Here is a 23,424-nt window from a genome sequence, read left to right as displayed (position 1 = left end):
TATTATATATATACTTTTCACACGTTACGATCAATAGGAGCAGAGCAGTGAAGGGAAATGTTGGGAAAACGGGAGAAGTTACTCCATTTCTAAGCTTCCTTCGCGTGTGCATCCTTAATGGCCACTTTTTAAAATGTAAAAATGTCCACCCGTGCGACGCCGGGACGGGCCGCTACTATATAATAATACAGAACTTACCCATAGACAAGTGACTCCCACGTTCCATAATGTATAGTGCCACTTTTTCTTGCTTCGTTGCGATACTCTGGAGGTATATATGTGGTCAGATACGACTCGACAGAGTTCAATGTACCTGGGACGGACAAATGTAATACTAAATGAGCGTGTTGAGTCTCCCGACATCCGAGATCCGAGAGACAATCCGAGAAATAGGTATTGGCGACCCGCACGCATGCTAAAGGTAAAGGAGTTAAAGGGCCGCCTGAAAATCAGCGCTATATAAGTACATCTCGCTGGAGTTGTACATATATAGCAACAGCTGAGGCGGCTCCAGCAACCAGCAACATTAATTGTTCTTTTTTTCTTTTTGTTGTTTTAATATTTATTTTCTTAGTAATGGTATATATATATATCTTATATATAAAATTCTCGTGTCACGGTGTGTGTTACCAAACTCCTCCGAAACGGCTTTATTGATTTTTATGAAATGTTGTGTGCATATTGGGTAGGTCTGAGAATCGGCCAACATCTATTTTTCATACCCCTCAATGATAAGGGTGACCCACCCCTAAATATTTTGTTTTATATTCCGACAATTTTTTTTATTTTTATTTTACTATGATTTAGCATTGAAAAATACATACAACTTCAAATTTTCACGCTTTTACGGTCAACCCCTGTTTTTTAATCGCGATTTTTATATTACGCAATAAGTGGTAAAACAACGTTTACGGGGTCAGCTAGTATATACATATATGTTTTACTGAAGATTCTAAGTAACTAGTATTTTGAAATACACTATCGGAAGCTAACGCGATGAAAAATTTGCAGGTAAATAGCAGGTAGAGATATATAGATAGGTATAACAAGCTGTGTGGTCCCTGCATAGAATAGGCTTCCTTTCCCGTGGGTGTCGTAAGAGGCGGCTAAGGGAGGGCGAGGGATGGGCAGCAGCGTCCCTTTTAAAACTAACTAAAACCTAACTGCGGCTGCCAATCCGCTTGCCAAGCGTGACAACTACTGGCAAAACCCCCCCAAGGGAAGGCTTATGTTCAGCAGTGGACAGTTAAAGATGATGATGATGATGATAACCCCTTGACTAGAGGGGGAAGGGATTGTTAGTAATGCGGACTACAAATCCCATTGCTAGCAATATACCCTGTCAGGTCGACCTCCACGTGGTCCTCCTGAAAACATTCGTGCTGATTCCCAGATGTATTCATCACTATGGGCTAGCTGACCTGTTTTTTCATCCTCACCTATCATCCTTCACTGGTGCCCCGCCAGTGTATACCGTTAGCGAGAGCGGGGTTACCATTTCATTTTCACCCATTAAAAAAAACCGACTAGATGGAGCGACGACCTCAAATGCATTGCAATGAGTCTATAAATACAGGTGGCTCGGGCTACCTCACGGTAGAAACACGAATGGAACAGAGGTACCCAAGCAAACGACTTTTGTACAAAGTCTCTGGTAACGTTAAAATTTGCAAGAAACATTGTTAATAAGATATTGCATTTGTCAAGTTTACAAAATATCCATTATATTTCGCCGCACTAAATGCGCCGAAAATGCCGCATGCGGCTCACCTGATGGTAAGTGACTACCGCCGCTCATGATCAACCACAACACTAAAGGCCTTGCAGGTGTGCTGCCGGCCTTTTAAAAAGGAATATGCTCTTCTCTTGAAAGTTATGTTGTCGTATCGGTTCGGAAATACTGCTGCTGGAAGTTGATTCCAAAGAGTGGTTGTGCGTGGGAGAAGGTGTCTTGAAAAACGCACGGTGGAGGACCGCCACTCGTCCAGATGGTTGGGATGAAATTTTAGTTTATGGCGGGTTAAGATAGTTGAAGCGTTACCATACTCCGAGGCGCTTTGCTTACCTTCCCAGTTCTGCTGCAGGAACACGACGCCCATGTCGTTGGGGACGCTGTCGAAGCCGCAAGCGCTCACCACATACACGCCCGCTTCGCGGGCCTGCGCGTCGTACACCAGCTGCATCGTCTCCATGAACTGGCCATCGAGAGGACATTATTGATCACTAGAGGAACTTATCTATACTTATATCAAAACTGTAGAGGTCGAATGTCTATACATAGGAAGAAAAAAACGCTAAAAACCGAGTCAAGGGGATGTTAGAAATAAAATAGAACACATACAGATTTTTTCGAATTTTTTATTTCTTTGTTTGTTTGTACGTACTAATCTCCGAAGCTATTCGATTGATTTAAATGAAATTTTGCATGGTGGTACCTTACATCCCCGTTCAACATTTTAGATACTTTTAATCAAGGAAAATTGAAGAGTTTTTTTTTATACAACTTAGAATGGCAAACAAGCTGACGGCCCACCTGATGAAAAGTGGTAACCGTCGCCTATATACATGAGCAGTACCATAGAGATCATTATGTGCAAAATGTTATTCCTCTGTACCCTGTAAATTCACGCCATATCCCACCCTTCAAACCGAAACACAGCCATGCAAACACAACTGCTTCATGGTTGTAACACGAATGGGACAGAGGTACCCAAGCAATCGACTTTTGTATAAAGTCTCTCTCTGGTAAGATAGTTAAAAAATTATAGTAACTTACACAGCTTAATACATAACCTACTTAAGTCATTTTGATCTAAGGCAAAGAAAACGACACGTCATTTTTTTATTTTGCTCCCGTATTCCCAGACATAATTAATAAAGGTGTTATTTCTCGTATCCTGTAAATTGTTTTATCTATGGTTTGTAGGACAACTCAAGTTAGTCAGTAAGGGGAGAAAGAGATTGTTAGCAATGAAGTTTGACAGCCCCATTGCTAGCAATATGCCCTGTTAGGTCGACCTCCACGTAGTTCCCCCTGGAAACCAGCGCGAACAATTCTTGTTGAATTCGTCACGATGGGCTAACTGACCTGCTTCATCCTAACCTATCATCCCTCACTGGTGCCCCGCCGGTGTATACCGATAGCGCGGGTGGGGTTACCATTCCATTATCACCCAATAAAAAAAAAAAACTAGTCTTGAATGTCTGATGCTGGCTGTAACATTGATAATCACCTGAGGCTCGCCGCTGACGTCCACGTAGTGGGTCTTGGCTTCGATGGCAGCGCGTACCACCGGCTCTCCATAGAGGCGGTACGGGCCACAGCAGTTCACCAGCACCTTCGTCTGCGAGCACATCTCCTTCAGCGATTTGTCATCTTTAATGTCGGCTACAATCAACTTCACGTTGGTCAGGTCACGATCTGCAAGATTATTGTATACAAGGTATAACGTCGGGGGGAAAAGAGATTGTTAGTAATGGAGACTAAGAACCCTATTGCTAGTAATATACCCAACCAGGTCGACCTCCTCGCGGTTCCCCCTGGAAACTATCATGGTTAATTCCTGATGAATTCATCATGATGGGCTAACCGGCCTGTTTTCATTCTCATCTATCACCCTTCATTGGTGCTCCGCCAGCGTATCCCGTTAGCGCAGGCGGGGTTACCATACCATTTTTACCCATAAAAAAAAGGTATAATAAAAATAATAATAAATCTTTATTTTCAGGTATATACACGTCACATCGAGCATTGTATGCGTCTGCTTATGTTAACACACACCTTTGTAGCGGCGATTGTTAGTGGTGGGGACTAGCAGCCCCATAACCAGCCATATATTCTGTTAGATTGATCTCTACTCCACCTCCACCATTTTTTTGCAATAGCTTTACGGGTAAATATTAGTGAGAGCTCATGATAAATATTACTGGAGAATTTTTAACATTTTATTTCAATAATGACTTGGGATGGTCGTGAAAATTGACTATATTAAGTCGCTGTTGTTTTTTCAAAGTAAATCTTAATTAAAAACAATTTTTTTTTTATACAACTCAGAATGGCAAACAAGCTGACGGCCGACTTAAGAGAAAATGGTAACCGTCGCCTATAGATATGACCAGTACTATGGACATAACAGAATATACTGTTTCGCCCATGATACCACCCATGCGTTGGCATTCCTGAGGACTCAGGTGTTATTCCTATGTACCCTGTAAATTCACGCCATATCCCACCCTTGAAACCGAAACACAGCCATGCAAACACAACTGCTTTACGGTTGAAACACGAATGGGACAGAGGTGGCCAAGCAAACTACTTTTGTACAAAGTCTCCCTCTGGTTAATATCCCAATTCATCTCATAATTACATCTAGACAAACCTCTAAATACCGATCAACAAACATACTTATAATCGAATCGATTTAAATAATCCATTCAATTAAAAAACGTCAACAGTTCTACGTAGATTTGCTAATGTTAATGCTATGTTGGAAACGGGAAAAGGTAAATACATAACAAGCACATTTATAGCAATACAAAAATAACCACAAATGTTCGCATGCGCATGACGGAACACGATATTATGTGTACGATAAGACGGTACTTGTAGTTAACGGGATCGAAGTACTAACAGTGGCTGATTATAGTTTTTTTTTTTTTTAATGAACGATAATGAAATAGCAAACCCGCCTGCGTTAACGGTATACACTGGGGGGAAAGGGATTGTTAGTAATGGAGACTGAGAATCCCATTGCTAGCAATATACCCAACCAGGTCGAGCTCCTCGCGGTTCCCCCTGGAAACTATCATGGTTAATTCCTGATGAATTCATCATGACGGGCTAACTGGCCTGTTTTCATTCTCATCTATCACCCTTCACTGGTGCTCCGCCAGCGTATCCCGTTAGCGCAGGCGGGGTTACCATACCATTTTCACCCATCAAAAAAAAAAAAAGGTATACACTGGCGGGGCACCAGTGAGAGATGATAAGTGAAAATGAGAAAGCAGATCAGTTAGCCCCTCGTGATGAATACACCTGGAATTTAGCACGATGGTTTTACAGGAGGGACCACGTGGACGTCGACCCTATGGGGCATATTGCTAGCAATGGGACTGATAGTCCGCATTACCAACAATCCCCCCCCCCCCCACCCACCAGGCTATCTTACAATTTATGATAGATAGATTACGACAATAATTAGAACAGCTATAGACATACGGAAAATATAAATATTACATGGGGACACTTAAAACAATTTTAATTAATAATGGTTAAATCGTCTAAAAGTCACATCACCAAAGGGAGACTTTATACAAAAGTCGTTTGCTTAAGCACCTCTGTCCCATTCGTGTTTCAACCGTGAAGCAGTTGTGTTTACATGGCTGTGTTTCGGTCTGAACAGTGGGATATGACAGTGAATTTACAGGGTACAGAGGAATAACACCTGAGTCCTCAGGAATGACAACGCATGGGGGGTATCATAGGCGACACAGTATACTCTGTTATGTCCATGATACTGCTCATGACTATAGGCGACGGTTACCACTTTCGATCAGGTGGGACGTCAGCTTGTTAGCCATTCTAAGTTGTATACAAAAAAAATCATAATGCTAAATCATGTAGGTACAAATGTACAATTGTGAAATAAACTTTCCGTTGATATCCAAAAAGAGATTCTATCGATACCTTCAAAAGATTAAAATCACGATATCTTTCCAACGTCGCTTAATAATTACCTTTATCATTATTATTTATAAGATTGTCATTATTGCGTAAGTACTCATTTATTTAATGCGTATATATTGTACATTTAACATATACGAGGTTTGTCCGGAAAGTACGTATAAAAGTTTTTTAAAAATTTTATTTTACAATTATTCAGGTAAATCAATTTTATCCCCTTCAAAGTACTCCCCCTGTGACATAATGCACTTGTGCCAACGCCGTTTCCACTGTGAGAAGGCTCCTTGAAAGTCCTCTGGTTGTAGGTTTCTCAGCTGCCCCGTCGTAGCTTTTTTTATCTCATTTATGTCCCCCAAATGCCGCCCCCGAAGTACCAATTTGGTTTTTGGGAACAAGAAGAAGTCACACGGGGCCAAATCCGGCGAATAGGGGGGTGTTCGGTCACCGTAATGGAATTTTTACTCAAAAACTCACGGAACGATCTTGGCGCAAATTTTTTTCATTTGAAGTTCGTTTCTTAGAATTTCGTGGACCACGGTTTTGCCCAAATTAAGCTCTTCAGCCACCTGTCTGACCGTTAAACGACGGTCCCCATTAACACAAGTTCGAATTCTTTCCACGTTTTCGTCGGAATGTGAAGTGGAAGGACGTCCTGAACGTGGGTCATCTTGAACGCTTTCTCGGCCCTCTCTGAATCTTTTTAGCCACTTGTGGACGGTTGGTTCCTTCACAGCATCATCCCCATAAACTGTTCTGAGATCGGCAAAAATTTCACGGCCATTCTTGCCGAGTTTCGAGAGAAACTTGATTACGACGCGCTGCTCTTCAACGGAAGCGGGCTCCATGCCGACGGGGTTTCGTTAAGAGGTAACTTCACAGATGGCGTGACAAGCCAGTTCGCACCGCACGGCGGTCAGACCAGAACTGAAGCATTGTTAGGGACATAAGGAAGGGGTCCTGCGCTTACCTGGCCTCCCCACTCCTCTTTCTCGCATTCCAGAACACTTTTATACGAACTTTCCGGACAGACCTCGTATATGTATATGTTGCAGTCAAAACACTTACCCAGTCAAAAGTACTATTGACTAGCAAAATCAGTCAAAAGTACTTTTGACGGACTTAACAGAGTATACTGTTTCGCCCATGATACCCCCCATGCGTTGCCATTCCTGAGGACTCAGGTGTTATTCCTCTGTACCCTGTAAATTCACGCCATATCCCACCGTTCAGACCGAAACACAGCCATGTAAACACAACTGCTTCACGGTTGAAACACGAATGGGACAGAGGTGCCCAAGCAAACTTTTGTACAAAGTCTCCCTCTGGCAAATATCCTAATTCATCTCATGATTACATCTAGCAAATCTAGACTAAATCTGAACTAGCAAAATCAGTCAAAACTACTTTTGACCGTATGCTTTAGTCAATAATACTGTTAACTAAAATAACAGTTAAACGTACCTAACCTAACCAAACCGGGGGGGAAAGGAATTGTTAGTAATGGAGACTGAGAATCCCATTGCTAGCAATATACCCAACCAGGTCAACCTCCTCGCGGTTCTCCCTGGAAACTATCATGGTTAATTCCTAATGAATTTGTAATGATGGGCTAACTAGCCTGTTTTCATTCTCATCTATCACCCTTCACTGGTGCTCCGCCAGCGTATCCCGTTAGTGCAGGCGGAGATACCATTCCATTTTTCACACATCAAAAAAAAACCTAACCGCAAATTTGCAGTCAAAACCACTTTAGACCAACTCTTTTTGCTAGTCAATAGTACTTTTGACTGGTTACGAGTTTTGACTGGAACATATATATTCTTATTTACGTAGGTTTATTTTTATATGTATGTATGGTATACATACATATATAAAAATATAAACCTAACTAAAGTAGCCATGTAGGTCCTGACATAGAATAAGCCCTTTCTTCCTTTCCAATGGGTGTCGTAAAAGAAGGGAACTAGATGGTCGGGGGGGAAAGGGATTGTTAGTAATGGGGTCAAACAGCCCTATTACTAGCAATATACCCTGTTAAGTCGACCTCCACGTGGTTCCCCCTGGAAACCATCGTGACTAATTCTAGTTTAATTCGTCAGGATGGGCCAACCGACCTACTTTCATCCTCATCAGTCATCTATCACTGGTACCCCGCCAGTGTATACCAATAGCGCAGATGGGTTACCATACCATTATCACCCATTAAAAAAAAAAAAAACTAGATGGTCGACAGATAGGTAGCAGCGTCCCTCTTAAAACATCAGATCGGATACAAATATTCAAATATTACGACATTTACATGCTTATGTATGATGACACAGAAACATTGATAGAAAGTTGTTCTAAAAAAAAAAAAAACAAAATATTGAATTTCTAATAGAGTATTGTTGAGCTGTATTTATTTCCTCCATGTTGCATTATGTATCACTACATAGTATAAAACAAAGTCACTTCCCGCTGTCTGTCCGTCCGTATGTATGTTTAAATCTTTATAACTACGCAACGGGTCTTCCATGAAATGAAATCCCAAAATTTCGGACTCAATTTAGTGTCTTTGTTTATACCAAAATCGGACCAATAAATGGATTTTAACATTTCGTTCGTCATACATCCTATCATAAAAGTCCAAAGGAACAATATTTTAACATTTTTAATATTTCCAAACGGCATGTATTATGTAATTTTAACATGAAATTTGTGTTTCGTTTGGCTCCGAAATTTCGGAAAACATTTTATGGTAGGCCCTTAGATTTTGATGCGATATTTTTTAATAGATAGGGTGATTCAAGAGGAAGGTTTGTATGTATAAAACATACATAACATAGTAAGAGAAACACTGATAATTTTAGAGGTGTCGTAAATAAACATGCATGGGGGGTATTATGGGCGAAACAGTATACTCTGTTATGTCCATGGTACTGCTTACGTCTATAGGCGACGGTTATCACTTTCCATCAGGTGGGCTGTTAGCTTGTTTGCCATTCTAAGTTGTATAAAAAAAAACACACAAATTTGTGTACGCTTATATTGCAAACGCTGGTTGAACCCTACGAGATAGAACAAAATAGTGTACTACCTTAAGATCTACAAAAAAAAAGTTCGCGATGGTGTGTCTATCTCTTAGGAATAATTGTGGGTTCAGTGTCCGTACGAAGCCGGGGCGGGTCGCTAGTGTATCTATAAACAAGTTCACAATGTCGTCAACACTGGAAGATATAACTTTAACCGCTTACCATCAGGTGGGCCGTATGCTTGTTTGCCACCTCAGTGGTATAAAAAAAAAAAAAGATAGACAAATATTATTACCAGAAGTTCTACAACGTTCCATATTAGTCATCAATCGATTATAACCATTAAATTATAATAGTATTCTTTTTTTTTTTTTTAAATTTATTCATGACCATGGATACAAGTCCTTCAGTCGATAATAGTATTCAATCTTCGAGTGTTGCCAGTCGCACACATATGGTATTAATGGTAGCGGAATTAAACAAAATAATTATAAAAAAAAAACTACTAAATTTCGTTCAAATCTGTTATGTATTGGTTATTTTATTTATTTGGCGCACATAACATAAGTTTACAAATACAAACTTAAACTATAATATGCAAATATATTAATATATTTTACTTTAAAATATGTTTCTGTAATGTGGGTACTTCACAATTTTGTATGTAGGTAGGTGAAATTTTGACAGCATATAAAAAGAGATATACAATTGAGTACGGACGTGTTTTATTTATTACAGTTTCATACAAATATAGAGGGTAAAAGATAAATAAAGCAGTTTGCTTTTTAATATCAACATGGATATATTATTTAGTGGCGTGAGTTATTGAAAAACAAAAAAATTACTTACGAGGTCATGCTACAAATAGAAAGCGTACTAATAGTTATTAGAGGGGGGAAGGGATTGTTAGTAATGCGTACTACCAGCCGCATTGCTAGCAATATACCCTATGAGGTCGACCTCCACGTGGTCCCCTGGAATCCATCGTGTTAAATCCTAGGTGTAGTCATCACGATGAACTAACTGCTTTTTCATTCTCACCTGGCTGGCACCTATCACTGCTGCCCCGCCAGTGTATATCGTTAGGGCGAACAGGGTTGCCATTTAATTATCATCCATTTAAAAAAAAAACACCTATTCGATATTCTGAGTGTATAACACCATTCACACTAGTGATGAAAGAGGAAGGGACAATAAGGATGTGTGGCAATTATCGTGTGAATGTCGCTACAGTAACAGACACGCCCTTCCAACGACAAATGAAACGATTGTAAGGTTGAATGCGGGTAGAATTTTCAAACCTTTAAAAAAAATAAAAGATACTTGAAAGCCAAAATATAAAGTGGCAAGAAAAGTTATGTAACGTCTTATATTATTTAAGAAAATAACAGAATCGGGGGGGAAAGGGATTGCTAGCGATGGAGTTTGACAGCCCCATTGCTAGCAATATGCCCTATTACGTCGAACACCACGTGGTTCCCCCTGGAAACCATCGTGAACAATTCTTGTTGAATTCGTCACGATGGGCTAACTGACCTGCTTCATTCTCACCTATCATCCCTCACTGGTGCCCCGCCGGTGTATATCGATAGCGCGGGTGGGGTTACCATTCCATTAACATCAATTGAAAAAAAAACATAAACATTCTCTCTTTTGTACCACACTTTATTTTTGTCAATAAAGTTGTTTAAATAAAATGAATGAGCATCTTTTTTTTATATTTTACAATATGATAACGTAATGACCTTTTGACCCGTACATAGGTAACACTACTGGTCGATTCACCGCAAACCCGTATGTGTGGGTCGGTGCTGTGCCTTTGCTTTACATTGCTGGTCAGCACTGCTAGGTATCGATCGCTATCGGTATACACTGGCGGGGCACCAGTGAGGGATGATTGGTGAAGGTGAAAAGGCAGATCAGTTGCCCCATCGTGACGAAATTGACGATAAATTAGTAACGATGGTGTCCAGGGGGAACTGCATGGAGGTCGACCTGATAAGGTATATTGATAACAATGGGAACTAACCTTGCCATTACTAACAATCCCTTCCCCCCCCCTTAATTTATATTATTTATCACTAGAAAGTCAGACGAAAATTTTAATTAGCACAGTAATTAGTATAGGCTAGATAACTCATCACCTTTCGGGTCAAGGTAATTATATGATAAATAGACGCAACCTATAAACTTATAATTAGCAATATGGTTTTAATTGGGGGGAAAAGGATTGTTAGCAATGGAGTTTGACAGCACCATTGCTAGCAATATGCCCTATTAGGTCGACCTCCACATGGTTCCCCCTGGAAACCATCGTGAACAATTCTTGTTGAATTCGTCACGATGGGCCAACTGACCTGCTTTATCCTCACGTATCATTCTTCACTGGTGCTCCGCCAACGTATCCCGATAGCGCAGGCGGGGTTACCATTCCATTATCACCCATTAAGAAAAAAAATGGTTTTAATTACCTGTTATCTTGGTGAGATCTTTAATTAACGCCTCCAGTTTATCCTGCGAGCGGCCAGCCACCCCCCACGAGAGGGTATCATAGTCCTTACCGCCGCGGGCCACCTCCTCCGCAGCCTTCCTTCCCGTGAAGCCAGTCGCACCAAAGATCACCAGGTCCAATCGTGACATCTGCGAAATTGATTACTGTCATTCAAGTATATACTCCTATTTTTTCTAACACGGAAAGCAATGCAAACAAGCTTTTTTTTCATACAACTTAAAATGGCAAACAAGCTGACGACCCACCTGATGGAAAGTGGTAACCGTCGCCTATAGACATGAGCAGTACCATGGACATAACAGAGTATACTGTTTTGCCCATGAAACCCCCTATCCGTTGCCATTCCTGAGGACTCAGATGTTATTCCTCTGTACCCTGTAAATTTACGCCATATCCCACCCTTCAAACCGAAACACAGCCATGCAAACACAACTGCTTCACGGTTGAAACACGAATGGGACAGAGGTACCCAAGTAAACGACTTTTGTACAGTCTGGTGATGGCTCACCTGATGGAAAGTAGCAATCACCACCTATGATATGAACATCTCAGAATATCATCACACACACACACACACACACACATCATCCATGTCCCTCATTACTATTCCTCTCTACTTTCAATGAGATGAAAAGGAAATGATAACCCTGTCTGTGCTATTGGTAAATGATGATGGCAAAATATCAGTGAAAGCTATAAGGCAAAGTAAGGTCATTTGGTAAATTGTAACCAATTCATCAGGAATTAACCATAATGATTTCCAGGAGGGACAGCAGAAGTCAACCTGATGAATTGATCATGATGGGCTAACTGGCCTGTTTTTATTCTCATCTATCACCCTTCACTGGTGCTCCGCCAGCGTATCCCGTTAGCGCAGGCAGGGCTACCATACCATTTTCACCCATCAAAAAAAAACCTACTAGGATATACTTTTAATAGTGGGGTGGTTAGTCCCCATTGCTATGGAGGGTGGGGGGGAGGGATTGTTAGCAATGTGGCTTACCAGTTCCATAGCTAACAATATACCCTAACAGGTCGACCTCCCCATGGTCCCTTGAAAACCATTGTGCTAAATTCCAAGTATATTCATCATGATGGGCTAACTGACCTGTCTTCTCAAATATCACTACTTACTGGTGCCCTGTCAGGGTACACCGTTAACACAGGCGTGGGTTACCATTCCATTATCATCCATTAAAAAAATAAGTCCCCATTGATAACAATCTCTGTCCCCAGGATTACGATATTATGCCTCCATATCCTGTAATTCACACCTTGTTTATAATATCTCATTCTTCAAACTGAAAAACAGCCATATAAATACAGCTACTTCACAGCTGAATTATGGATCGGACAGAAGTACTCATACAAACAACTTTTGTATGAGTACTACCTTCTGATAAATTTATTTAGAATTTTACTATTAGCTAATATAAGATGTATATGTTGGGGCCAGCACTGTACAGCTTATATACAAATGATTTACCCATAGAAGTTCAAATCGGTGATGATATTGCATTATAATAAATAATTGAATAAAAATTAAATTGAAAATTTAAAGAAATAAATTCAGTGGGTAGGACAATTTTTTTTTAACTGTTGAGCGGTAGTTTAATTTTTTAAGGCGTCATTACCACATTCAAAGGACACTTCAAGGGTGCATTGTCCATATAGATTGACAAATAGCCGTAGGTAACAAATCTGTATAAATGCAATTATTAGAATATTCTGGATCATGGCGAAATAACACATACCAGACTATTTGCCATTCAATAATTTACAAAATCAACTTAGCTGAGTCATAACGGTAATGAATTTGGTTTATAGTGATTTGCCGGTAATTCACTATAAATAAATTCATTAGCGATTTGAAATTCGAAAAATGCAACGCAATTTTGATATGCACCCAATATATATTTTTCTTTCCTTCATCAATCACAAAAAAAAATATACAGCTAAAACTTACGTTTTTGATGATACAAATATTTCCGTATGGTATGATTCAATGGGTTACTTATTACCTACAAAATTCCAAATAAATACAATAAAACTTTTAAGGACACCTTTCAAAATGATGCGGTAAATTTATACTGATGATTTCATTTGATGACCACAAACTGAGCAGAACAATGTTGCCGTTCTACAAAATTAAAAGTTCCTAGATAATCTCAAAAAAAAACCGTCAGTTATGGGAAAAAATAACTTATGGAAATCCGATAAATCACCAGGTCTTACTTAATATGTAATATCGCATAAATCTGATATGATTTTATAGTCATTTGAGGATAATAAATACCTTTTTACTCTCCTAAATCGAAAAATACATAATAATAATTTTACAAAATTGTTGTATAATAAAAAGTAAAATAAATAGAATATATTTATTGAAGAAACTCCGTGACAAAACAAGACAGTAATCCTTAATCTTTACATAAATAAAACCAAAAACTTTAGAAAAATATTTAAGACAATTATGGATTTCGAATCGTTGAAGTGTTTTTCTGCATCTATCAGTTAAGTGGTCCACGTAGTGAGTTGAGTTATATTCAGCAATATATAGGGTTATCATTCAGCTCTTGAACTATATTTACAAATTTTCAGTGCTGCCAGAAAGAAAGTCAGTTATAGCAAGATGCAGTCATAAACCTAATTGTGGTGAGGTAGCGATGCGCGACGTCAAAAAGTTATACGGCCGTATAACCCTTTTTTGTCGAGGGGAAATACTTCATACAGACCCACATACCTCGGGGGAGATATATGGGTACTTCCGGGCTCTTACCAGCTAAAACCCCCCGGTGTTCCTCGTCTACCTATTGCCGAAGCCGCGGGGAACCCGCTTAAAGTCATCCGAGACGGCTGTATAACCCTAACAAATTCAGATGCTATTTATTGGCAACCATATGATTTACAGTTTTTATTTTATCTTTCTATGTAATTCCTTGTTTTAAGAGTTTACCCGATTGTTAGAATGTTATAATTTTTTAATGGTAAGAGTGTTGCCAAGTTAAAAGTAGAAAAAATAACCAATATTTGGTAAAAGCAAGTTTTTTTATACAACTTAGAATGGCAAACAAGCTGACGGCCCACCTGATGGAAAGTAGTAACCGTCGCCTATAGATATGAGCAGTATCATGGATATAACAGAGTATACTGTTTCGCCAATGATACCCCGCATGCGTGGCCATTCCTTAGGAACTCAAATGTTATTCCTCTGTATCCTGTAAATTCACGCCATATCCCACCCTTCAAACCAAAACATAGCCATGCAAACACAACTGCTTTACCATTGAAATACGAATGGGACAGAGATACGACTTTTGTACAAAGTCTCCCTTTGGTTAAATACAGTTTTAATAAGAAATTGCGACTGTATTACAAAATTGATATTTCAGTACCCAGTGGCGTTCTTTTTTTCTTCGTCGTCGTATTCAATTCTAGCAACAGATTCAGAAAAAAGCCTTATTTGAAATTAGTTACTTATTAGTTAAATAATTTAAATATGGAAATTAGTATATAATTAATTTAGTAATCGATATATAAAATTAGTAATTAGGTACTAATTAGTCGAAAAACTAATTTTCGGATTCGTGCATCGCTATGGGTAGGTGCCAGCTCGTTACACCGATATCAGTACCTAAGCCTTCCTATTGGTTGCCACGTGTAGCATAATTCGCGCCTTTTCGCTTGTTCATGCGCGGTACCTATTTTACCGAATGTGTGCTCGGCGCGACTGCGCCGCGCTTATCGACTCAGTTTTACCTCCGTATCGTCCGCGTATGCGTATGCATCCATATGTATACTGTTCCCGCGTTCTCAGCCGTTTATTGATACCTATATAATTCGTACCAGGGGAAGGAATTGTTAATAATGCTGAGGAAGTCCCCATTGCTATCAGTATGACCTATCAGGTTGACCTCCACGCGGGTTCTTTTGGAAACTATTGTGACTAATTTATTGTTGTATTTGTCACGATGGGCCAACGGACCTGCCTTTTTATCCTCACCTATCACCTCTCACTGATGCCCCGCCAGTGTGTGTCGATAGAGTAGGCGGGATACCATTTTATTATCATCCATTAAAAAGAATAATTCGTACCTCCTATACATTGTTAATTGTACCTCTACTTTGTTTTGTGTGTAGCAATATACCACTTATACCTTTTAATTTGCTCTACTGACTAGCTTGCCCACTGTACAGTTGTTTATTTTGCGAAATTAATTCGCAATGTTTTTTATGCTTTTTTGTTACCAAATGTTTCTTGAGATCGTTGAGCTTAGAATAAATTTCACGATGGTAATAACTGCAGAATGCTTTGAGTTACCTGGCAATGGTTTGCAAATGTTTAAATTAAAAACGCTAAACAGTTGTGAAATCCCGTAAGACTAGCGACTTAGTCTTTAGAACGGCAACATTGAAACAGAATCTATAAAAATATAACCACAGACCAAATAATGACCTACTGTAACTATGACAAGACAAATTGACAGCATGAAACAATCTATATGGCTATCACTGTCAAACGTCAACAGAATAAGAAGGTATGTAGTTATTGTCATTAATGTCAAAAGCGTAAAATTTAATTTGGCAGGTATTTATTAATTGCTTCGTTGGGACTTTGCAACTCTGTTGGGTAACCTAAAAAGCCGATATAAGTTAAATCAGTATAAATTTAAAATGGAGTTGAATGAGAAAATTTTACACTATCTAGATAAAAGTGATAAAGTAGACACTTTGAAATTAGCAAGTGAATTTAATGAGGACCATCAGAAAATAGTGGGAGCAGTGAAGAGTTTGGAAGCACTTGATATGGTAACCTCGGAGGCTGTCAAAAGTACACGATGGGAACTGACTGAAGAAGGGCAGCTTGTAGCCAGCAATGGCAGCCATGAGGCTGTACTCTTTAGGAGTATACCGGATTCTGGCATTGCACAAGCTGAATTAATGAAGGTATTAACATTATTATAGAACCTTTTAAAATGTTTATTTTTATTTGTAACTTGAATAAAGAATAGCTTATGTCTATTACTTTTTATTTCAATTATCGTATATATATATGAAATTGTAATACTGTTGATTGAGTCATTAAGTAATAAATGTGCAAATAAACACACATTTTTAATAATAGGGAGGAACAGATGTAATTCATGCATTTCCTTGTGTAATTGACTCTATGTGTTAAATCTAGAACATGTCTGTTTGTGTACAAAAATTTATTAAAATCCTATTAGTAATTTACTGTTTAAATCAAGTGATGGACATGTAAACAGTCTCACACACATTTGTATTGATAATAGTAATAAGTAGGATATGAGATTTGTTCTAACGATTAAATCTTTACAATATAATAAACAACTAATATTTCAACGTACATTCCATTTGCTGTCTCTAATGTGGGTCGCTTTTATTGATCTTACCTTTTTATTGCCAAGAATTGGACTAATGTACCACTACTAATTGTCACTATGTACTCTCTAATGTTCTCTGTCTATGTCTATAGGTCATGGTTACTGTTTTGTGTTGTCCTTTGCCCTCTGTTTAATTGCCATTTCTAGTTGCATAAAAAAGTCTTCAAACAAAATATGTGTCCTTTAAAAATAGGTATATACACATACATACTTTTGGATACATTTTTGTGCATAGCTAAAGACTCTGCTCAAATCTTGGGGCTTCAATACCCCCCCCCCCCCCTCCCCCATTATATACACCTAATAGTATAAAAGGAAGAGATAGAAAACAGTCCAATAGCTAAAATAGGTTTATGAGATGTGATTGATATATTTATGAAAAAGAGGGTTTTCTGAAGTGGAAGGTTGTCAGTATACTGAAACCTGAAATTACCTTGTCTTTAAAATTACCACTTTCCATCATAAAGTTTTATTTTTGCTATTGCAATAGTACTTATAACTAAAATCTTATTTCAAATTGAAAGTAATAATATATAATGAATTCTTTTTCAGACTGTTCCAAATGCAAAAGTAGGTTTCAGCAAAGCAATGTCATCTGGCTGGATACTTATAGATAAATCTGGTGGATCACCACTAGTTAAAAAAAAAGTTGATAGCATAACAGACACAGTGCAAGATCATTTAAACGAGATAAATAAAGGCATAGACAATTTAGCTGACAATGTACGGAATGACTACAAGAAAAGGAAATTGCTCCAAGAGGTGACAGTGAAAAGTTTCTTGCTTTCTAAGGGGGTTAAATTTGCTACAACGATTACCAAATTAGAAACAGACTTAACGAGTGACATGTTATTAACTGGATCCTGGAAGACGTTGCAGTTCAAGCCGTATAATTTTGATGCTTTAGGTAATTATATAAAAATGCTGTCAACTGCACAGCTATGCTGATATAATCTTTATACATAGTGATCATCGATTACAGATGATTATGATATTACACACACAGTTTATGATAAAATTAAAGAATAGTTGCATAAATTTTACCCAAATATTAATACAGGTAGAGACTAAATTGATCAATTTTTATTTACATAATAATAATATTGCAAAAATTTCCATTTATCATAACTTTTATCAAGTCACAAAAAATAATTAAATATTATATTAAATTGTGCCCTTAAATTTTAATCAGATCTCTGCTAACTATACATTTTTACTAAATATTTAGTCTGACTCAAAGTTGTTATTATTATATTAATAATTTGATTGTGGTTTAAGCCAGTTGGTTTAATGTTGTAGCAAGTTAAATAGTTTTACTTGCATCATGCGCACTAATTAAGGGACACCATTATCAGAAGGCTTAGTTTCACACCATAGAATCTAAGGGATAGTGAATGAATTCCTTCCTGGTATGTTCTTTATTGACCACAACACCGGTTTCTTGGGTTGTGGTAAAGTTTGATTACTTGCAACATGTTATTTTGCTGGCAACAGGCATCATTAGTCAGATGATAAATAAGAATCTCATTGCATTATGAATAAAGATCTTACTGCATGAGGATTAGAGTATTAATTTAATTGCATGGTGAATAAGTCGCATGATAAATAAGAATGTTACTGCATCATGAGTATTTGCATGTTTAAGATCACTATTATAGAGAAAGTGGTAAATTTTTTAACCTGTGATCGGTTATTATTTGAAATTACAAACTAGCTGATAGAAAGTGGTAATTGTTGCTTAGTCATAAACAGATCTATGGGCATCATTGATTCTTATGGTACCTTCCTCTCTTTCAAACATTTTATGAAAAAAACATGAGTCGAAATACGGTAACGTACAAGCAACTCTTCTAGTATTGCAAGTATTCATGGGCGACGATAGCTGCATTCCATTATGTAATCCGTCTTCTCGTTTTTCTATGGAGAAAACAAAACAAAAAACGAAAAATTTTTCAGTGTTCCTTGACAGTTCTTGAGCTCCTAAATTGACGTCTGGACGACCCCATATCCATATCAGTATGAGATACAATTCTTACTGTTTATTTACCAATGTATGTTTGAAAAGAAATGTTTAATTTCCCTAATAGAATATAGAATTAAAGGAATTCTTTACTGAACTAAGTGTTATTTTATGGAAGTCCACATCATTGGTTTGTCAATTAGAATTATTTTGTTTAATTCGGCTACAATTAGTATGCGTACGACTGGCAACATTCGAGGATTGACGAATCAGCAGAACACAAAAGTAATTAATTAACTGCATTAACTATTTCTTGACACATATATCCTAATACATAGGGCTACAATATGAAAATCTTAGTTATGATAAAGGAGATTTAGATAAACTCAGCGAGCGAGACTAAATTTAAAAAAGTATAATGCCAATATTGCCATATGAAAATTTGTGTTATATGGATATACTAGGTAGAGTGACGACCTCAAACGCATTGCAAAAAGTCAATGCATGCAGTTGGCTCAGGATCGTTCATTGTGCGAGTCCATGAGGAGATCTATGCTCAGCAATGGATGATGACGGAACAAGTACTATAATCTTCCATATTAGTCATCAACTGGCATTTAAATAATTTTAAACAATTAAACAATTAAAATAATATTAGAGATTTTGATTTCCTAAATCAGACTTAAATTAATTTCAGGTCAACCCCCCGAATGTGGTCATCTTCATCCACTTTTAAAAGTACGGTCAGAGTTCCGTGAGATCTTCTTAGAAATGGGCTTCACTGAGATGCCAACAAATAGATACGTGGAGAATTCATTCTGGAACTTCGACGCGCTGTTCCAGCCCCAGCAGCACCCCGCGAGGGACGCCCACGACACATTCTTCATGTCATCACCAGTCACAAGTAGTGAGTTCCCTACAGAGTATTTGGAAAGGGTCAAGAAGGTGCACAGTGAAGGAGGTTACGGTTCACAGGTATATATTTTATTTATTATTAACTAAATGACCTGGCGTATAGTCCCGGCATAGAATAGGCCATCCCTTCCTTTCTACTGGGTGTCGTAAGAGGCGACTAAGGGATGCGCAGCAGCATCCCTCTTAAAATATCTCTAAAGACTAACTGCGGTTGCCAACCCGCCTGCCAAGTGTGGCATTTATTGGCAAATATGCTATTAGTGGTACTTCTTTCTTTATTATTGTACACAAGTGCAGTGATAAAAACATTTAATTTTAAACGGAATGAACAAATGCTTATCTCTATTAAGAGATTTCTTCCAGCAAACCTTTTCATGTGTGTACTTCTTAAATCTACACGTCCGAAGTCGTTGGCGAATAATAATAATAATAGCCTAGCCTTTATTGCTGAAAGTATTACATTTTTTTTTACAAACATTTAACACTAGAATTCTAATCGACTTTTCCAGCTTGTCCTTTGACATAGGCCTCCTCAAGATCCTTCCACTTTTCTCTATCTTTCGTTAATCTATACCACAACTTTCCCGCTGTTCTTTTTATGTCGTCCTCCCATCTTTTTTTCTGGCGAAAAATATTCTTGTCCTATATTATGGATACCAGTCTGTGACTGATCGTGTCCATGTGCTATTTTGTCTCCTCATAATATGTCCTGTCCACCTTCACTTGAGTTCTTTTACAGTTTTTATTACATCTTTCAATTTTGTTTTTCTTTTTATTTAGTCTATTGTTATTTTATCTTTTAATGTTATGTTTAAAATGCTTCTTGCGATGTTGTTCTATAATAAATTACGTGTCTGCCACGTAATTTATTCAAAGATTTATCTGTTAGAGACTAAGTCTGACATCCATATGATAAACATGGTAACAGACTCATATTAAATACTTTTCGTTTCTCTACTAAAGGTATTAATTTATTTTTCAATATTTAGCGGGCGAATAGCTGGTATAAAATATTTTGACATAACCATATGTTTTACAAGCTGTTTATTTGGTCTTACAGGGCTACAAATACAAGTGGAAGATAGAGGAAGCCCAGAAGAACTTACTTCGCACACACACCACCGCAGTGAGCGCTCGTATGCTTTATAAACTAGCGCAGCAAGAGAAATTCACGCCGCAAAAGTATTTTAGTATTGATAAGGTAAGTAGGTGCTTTATATTATTCTCAATTTCGTGTATAATATAGTATATGTCATATATGTGTAAGTATATTTGTTATTCATATATATTTATTCGTTTATATATGTAATTTTAGTATGTATGTATATCAATAATTAGTAGTACTGCATTCGAGTATTCTGACACTTCCCTATGGTTGACTGGGAGAGAATGCTTTTAGCATTAAGTCCGCCATGTACACATATTTGTACTAATGAATAAATAAATAAATGTATGAATATTATAAATAAATTAATAATAATTTGCCATGTAATCCCGACATAGAATGGGCCACCCCTTCCGCTCCTGTGGAACGGAAGAGGCGACTAAGGGAACTTAATAGTTGAAAGATGGGCAATAGCGTCGCTCTTAAAACATCACTAAATGTCTAACTGAGGTTGCCAACCCGCCTGCCAAGTGGGGCAACTACGGGCAAAAAACCCCCTTATGGGGAAGGCCTATGTTCAACAGTGGACACTTAACAGCTGATATGGTAATGATGATTGATGATTTCCAGAGGGCATCGCGTGAAGGTCGAACTGTTAAGGCATAGACAAGCAATAGATCCATTTAGATCCCATTACTAACAATCCCTTCCCCTTGTCTTGTTAGGTATTCCGTAACGAGACATTGGACGCGACGCACCTGGCGGAGTTCCACCAGGTGGAGGGCGTGGTGGCCGACCGAGGGCTGGGGCTGGCCGACCTGATCAGCATCCTCGACACCTTCTTCAAGCGGTTGGGCTTCGACCAGCTACAGTTCAAACCTGCCTACAATCCCTACACCGAGCCCAGTATGGAAATCTTCGCATACCACACAGGTTAGTAATTTATTTGGCTCATTCCCACATTAAATTATTAAATATGGGGTAAGCTCTTCTAAATTTACAGGTCCAGGATTTTCTGCTCTGGGTTGTTGAGTAGTCCTATGTAGAGTAGTAAGGGGGAGGGGGAGGTATTGTTAGTAATACAGACTATCAGTCCCATTACTAGCAAGTATATATCCTGTCGGGTCGACCTTCACATGGTGCCCCCTGATAACCATCGCACTGAATTCTAGGTAAATAAATCACGATGGGCTAACCTGCCTTTTCATCCTCACCAATCATCCCTTACTGTATATTTGTTTATGTATTAATAGTTGTAGCACTTCAGCTGCCCGCTAACGAAATGCTTTCTTACTGTACTGGGTGGACTGGAAGAGATCTCTGTCAGAGATAAGTCCACCCTTGCTCACAACATTTATAAATACATTATTTTATATGTAACTTACAAGTGCAATAAAAGATGGTGTATAAGAAAGTAATTTCGCCAAATTATTCTTTTTCTAAAAGTGGTTAAATAATACTGAGTTTTCCTATTCAACAGGTCTTGGTAAATGGATAGAAATCGGCAACTCAGGTGTCTTCCGGCCTGAGATGTTACTCCCCATGGGACTGCCAGAGGACGTGAATGTGATCGCATGGGGCCTCTCATTAGAACGTCCTACCATGATCAAGTACGGGCTCAACAACATCAGGGACCTAGTTGGCCCCAAAGTCGACCTGCAGATGGTACAATCGAACCCCATTTGTAGACTTGACAAATAATTAAATTTTAATTTGTATGTTTATTTATTTGAAATATACATTAAGAATGTGAATTTATTTCATTTTGTGTCTCCATTTCCCGAACCAGCATCTATCATTCGGCAAAAATAATAAATAATCTGAAACTGTAACGTATATTGTATTATTTTGTAAATGACTGTTTGTTGCCATAAATAAATAAAAAAAATAATTATTATACTCACGACTACAATCGCTTATAGGGTAGTCAGAGGCATTGTAGGCTGTTACCGTTATGGTATGGTAAATGTAATATTCGATCTGTCTACTTGTCTATGCTTCGGATCTGTGACACATGACAGTTTACGAGTCTCTCGCGCGTTTAATACTTGGTTGTCAATTTATTGATTGAATTGTTTTTGGTGGAGTAGCCAGAATTACGAAAGAGATTTTTTTTTTTGGGTGAAAATAGTATGGTAACTTCGCCTGCGCTAACGGAATACGCTGGCGGAGCACCAGTGAAGAGTGATAGATGAGAATGAAAACAGGCCAGTTAGCCCGTCATGATGAATTCATCAGGAATTAACCATGATAGTTTCCAGGGGGAACCGCGAGGAGGTCGACCTGGTTGGGTATATTGCTAGCAATGGGATTCTCAATCTCCATTACTAACAATCCCTTTCCCCTCTACGAAAGGGATTAATTGAACACGAATGAATGGAGATGTTAATAGGGGTCGCCCTAGAAGGATGTATGTCGACTAAATAGGCGACGTGCTGGGGGTCAAATTAAAAGTACCCATAACCGGCGAGCGTGTATGAAAAGATTGATGAATGTGGAAGAAGCGAAAGAGGTCTGTTAGAAACGGGGCATTTAGCGTTCCATTGTTTTTACTTACCCCAATGAGAGATAGGCGTGCAAAATATGTATGTAAATATTTTACTAATTATAATAATTGTATTGGATCGCATTAGAAAAGAGGATGACTAGATAATAATATAGATGGTAAATAAGAGAAATAAGGCATTTATGTTGGAAAGTAAAGGGGGGGGGGGCACTGCAGTTGCGGAAAAGACTGGGACATTGCAGCGGTTCGAGAGGCCGGGGTCACAAACCCCTATGCCCTTATTCTAGAATCGGACAGATTTCTAGAGGGCACCTCAGACGCAAGAAT

General features: G+C 38.3%; 3 protein-coding genes across 3 annotated transcripts in view; 1 reads left to right on the top strand and 2 right to left on the bottom strand.

Annotated features, from left to right (window-relative positions):
* The window catches only part of LOC113515339 (saccharopine dehydrogenase-like oxidoreductase), a 25,379-nt gene extending 12,046 nt beyond the window's left edge, over positions 1–13,333 (bottom strand). The window contains exons 1-5 of the mRNA XM_052898481.1: positions 13,173–13,333; positions 11,166–11,334; positions 3,234–3,421; positions 2,066–2,195; positions 199–313 (exon numbers count right to left, since the gene is read on the bottom strand). Coding sequence (XP_052754441.1) covers positions 199–313; positions 2,066–2,195; positions 3,234–3,421; positions 11,166–11,334 — 602 coding nt within the window. The 5' untranslated portion in view covers positions 13,173–13,333. The remainder of the gene's footprint in view (positions 1–198; positions 314–2,065; positions 2,196–3,233; positions 3,422–11,165; positions 11,335–13,172) is intronic.
* The window catches only part of LOC113519099 (uncharacterized), a 77,924-nt gene continuing 66,542 nt past the window's right edge, over positions 12,043–23,424 (bottom strand). Inside the window, exon 4 of the transcript XR_008253246.1 lies at positions 12,043–12,122. The gene's annotated coding sequence lies outside the window, so the exon portion shown is untranslated. The remainder of the gene's footprint in view (positions 12,123–23,424) is intronic.
* On the top strand, positions 15,770–22,345 carry LOC113518860 (phenylalanine--tRNA ligase alpha subunit). The gene is made up of 6 exons (XM_026903880.3): positions 15,770–16,153; positions 17,164–17,518; positions 19,269–19,546; positions 20,547–20,687; positions 21,317–21,524; positions 22,072–22,345. Exons 1-6 carry the CDS (start codon positions 15,881–15,883, stop codon positions 22,290–22,292), a joined length of 1,476 nt encoding a protein of 491 aa, XP_026759681.2. The 5' UTR covers positions 15,770–15,880; the 3' UTR covers positions 22,293–22,345.

This window comes from Galleria mellonella, unplaced genomic scaffold, assembly GCF_026898425.1.
Source record: "Galleria mellonella isolate WM207_F2 unplaced genomic scaffold, CSIRO_AGI_GalMel_v1 utg44, whole genome shotgun sequence".
NCBI classification, from domain to species: domain Eukaryota; kingdom Metazoa; phylum Arthropoda; class Insecta; order Lepidoptera; family Pyralidae; genus Galleria; species Galleria mellonella.
The sequence above is the reverse complement of the archived record's forward strand: the minus strand, read 5'-3'. Positions and strand labels throughout refer to the sequence as shown.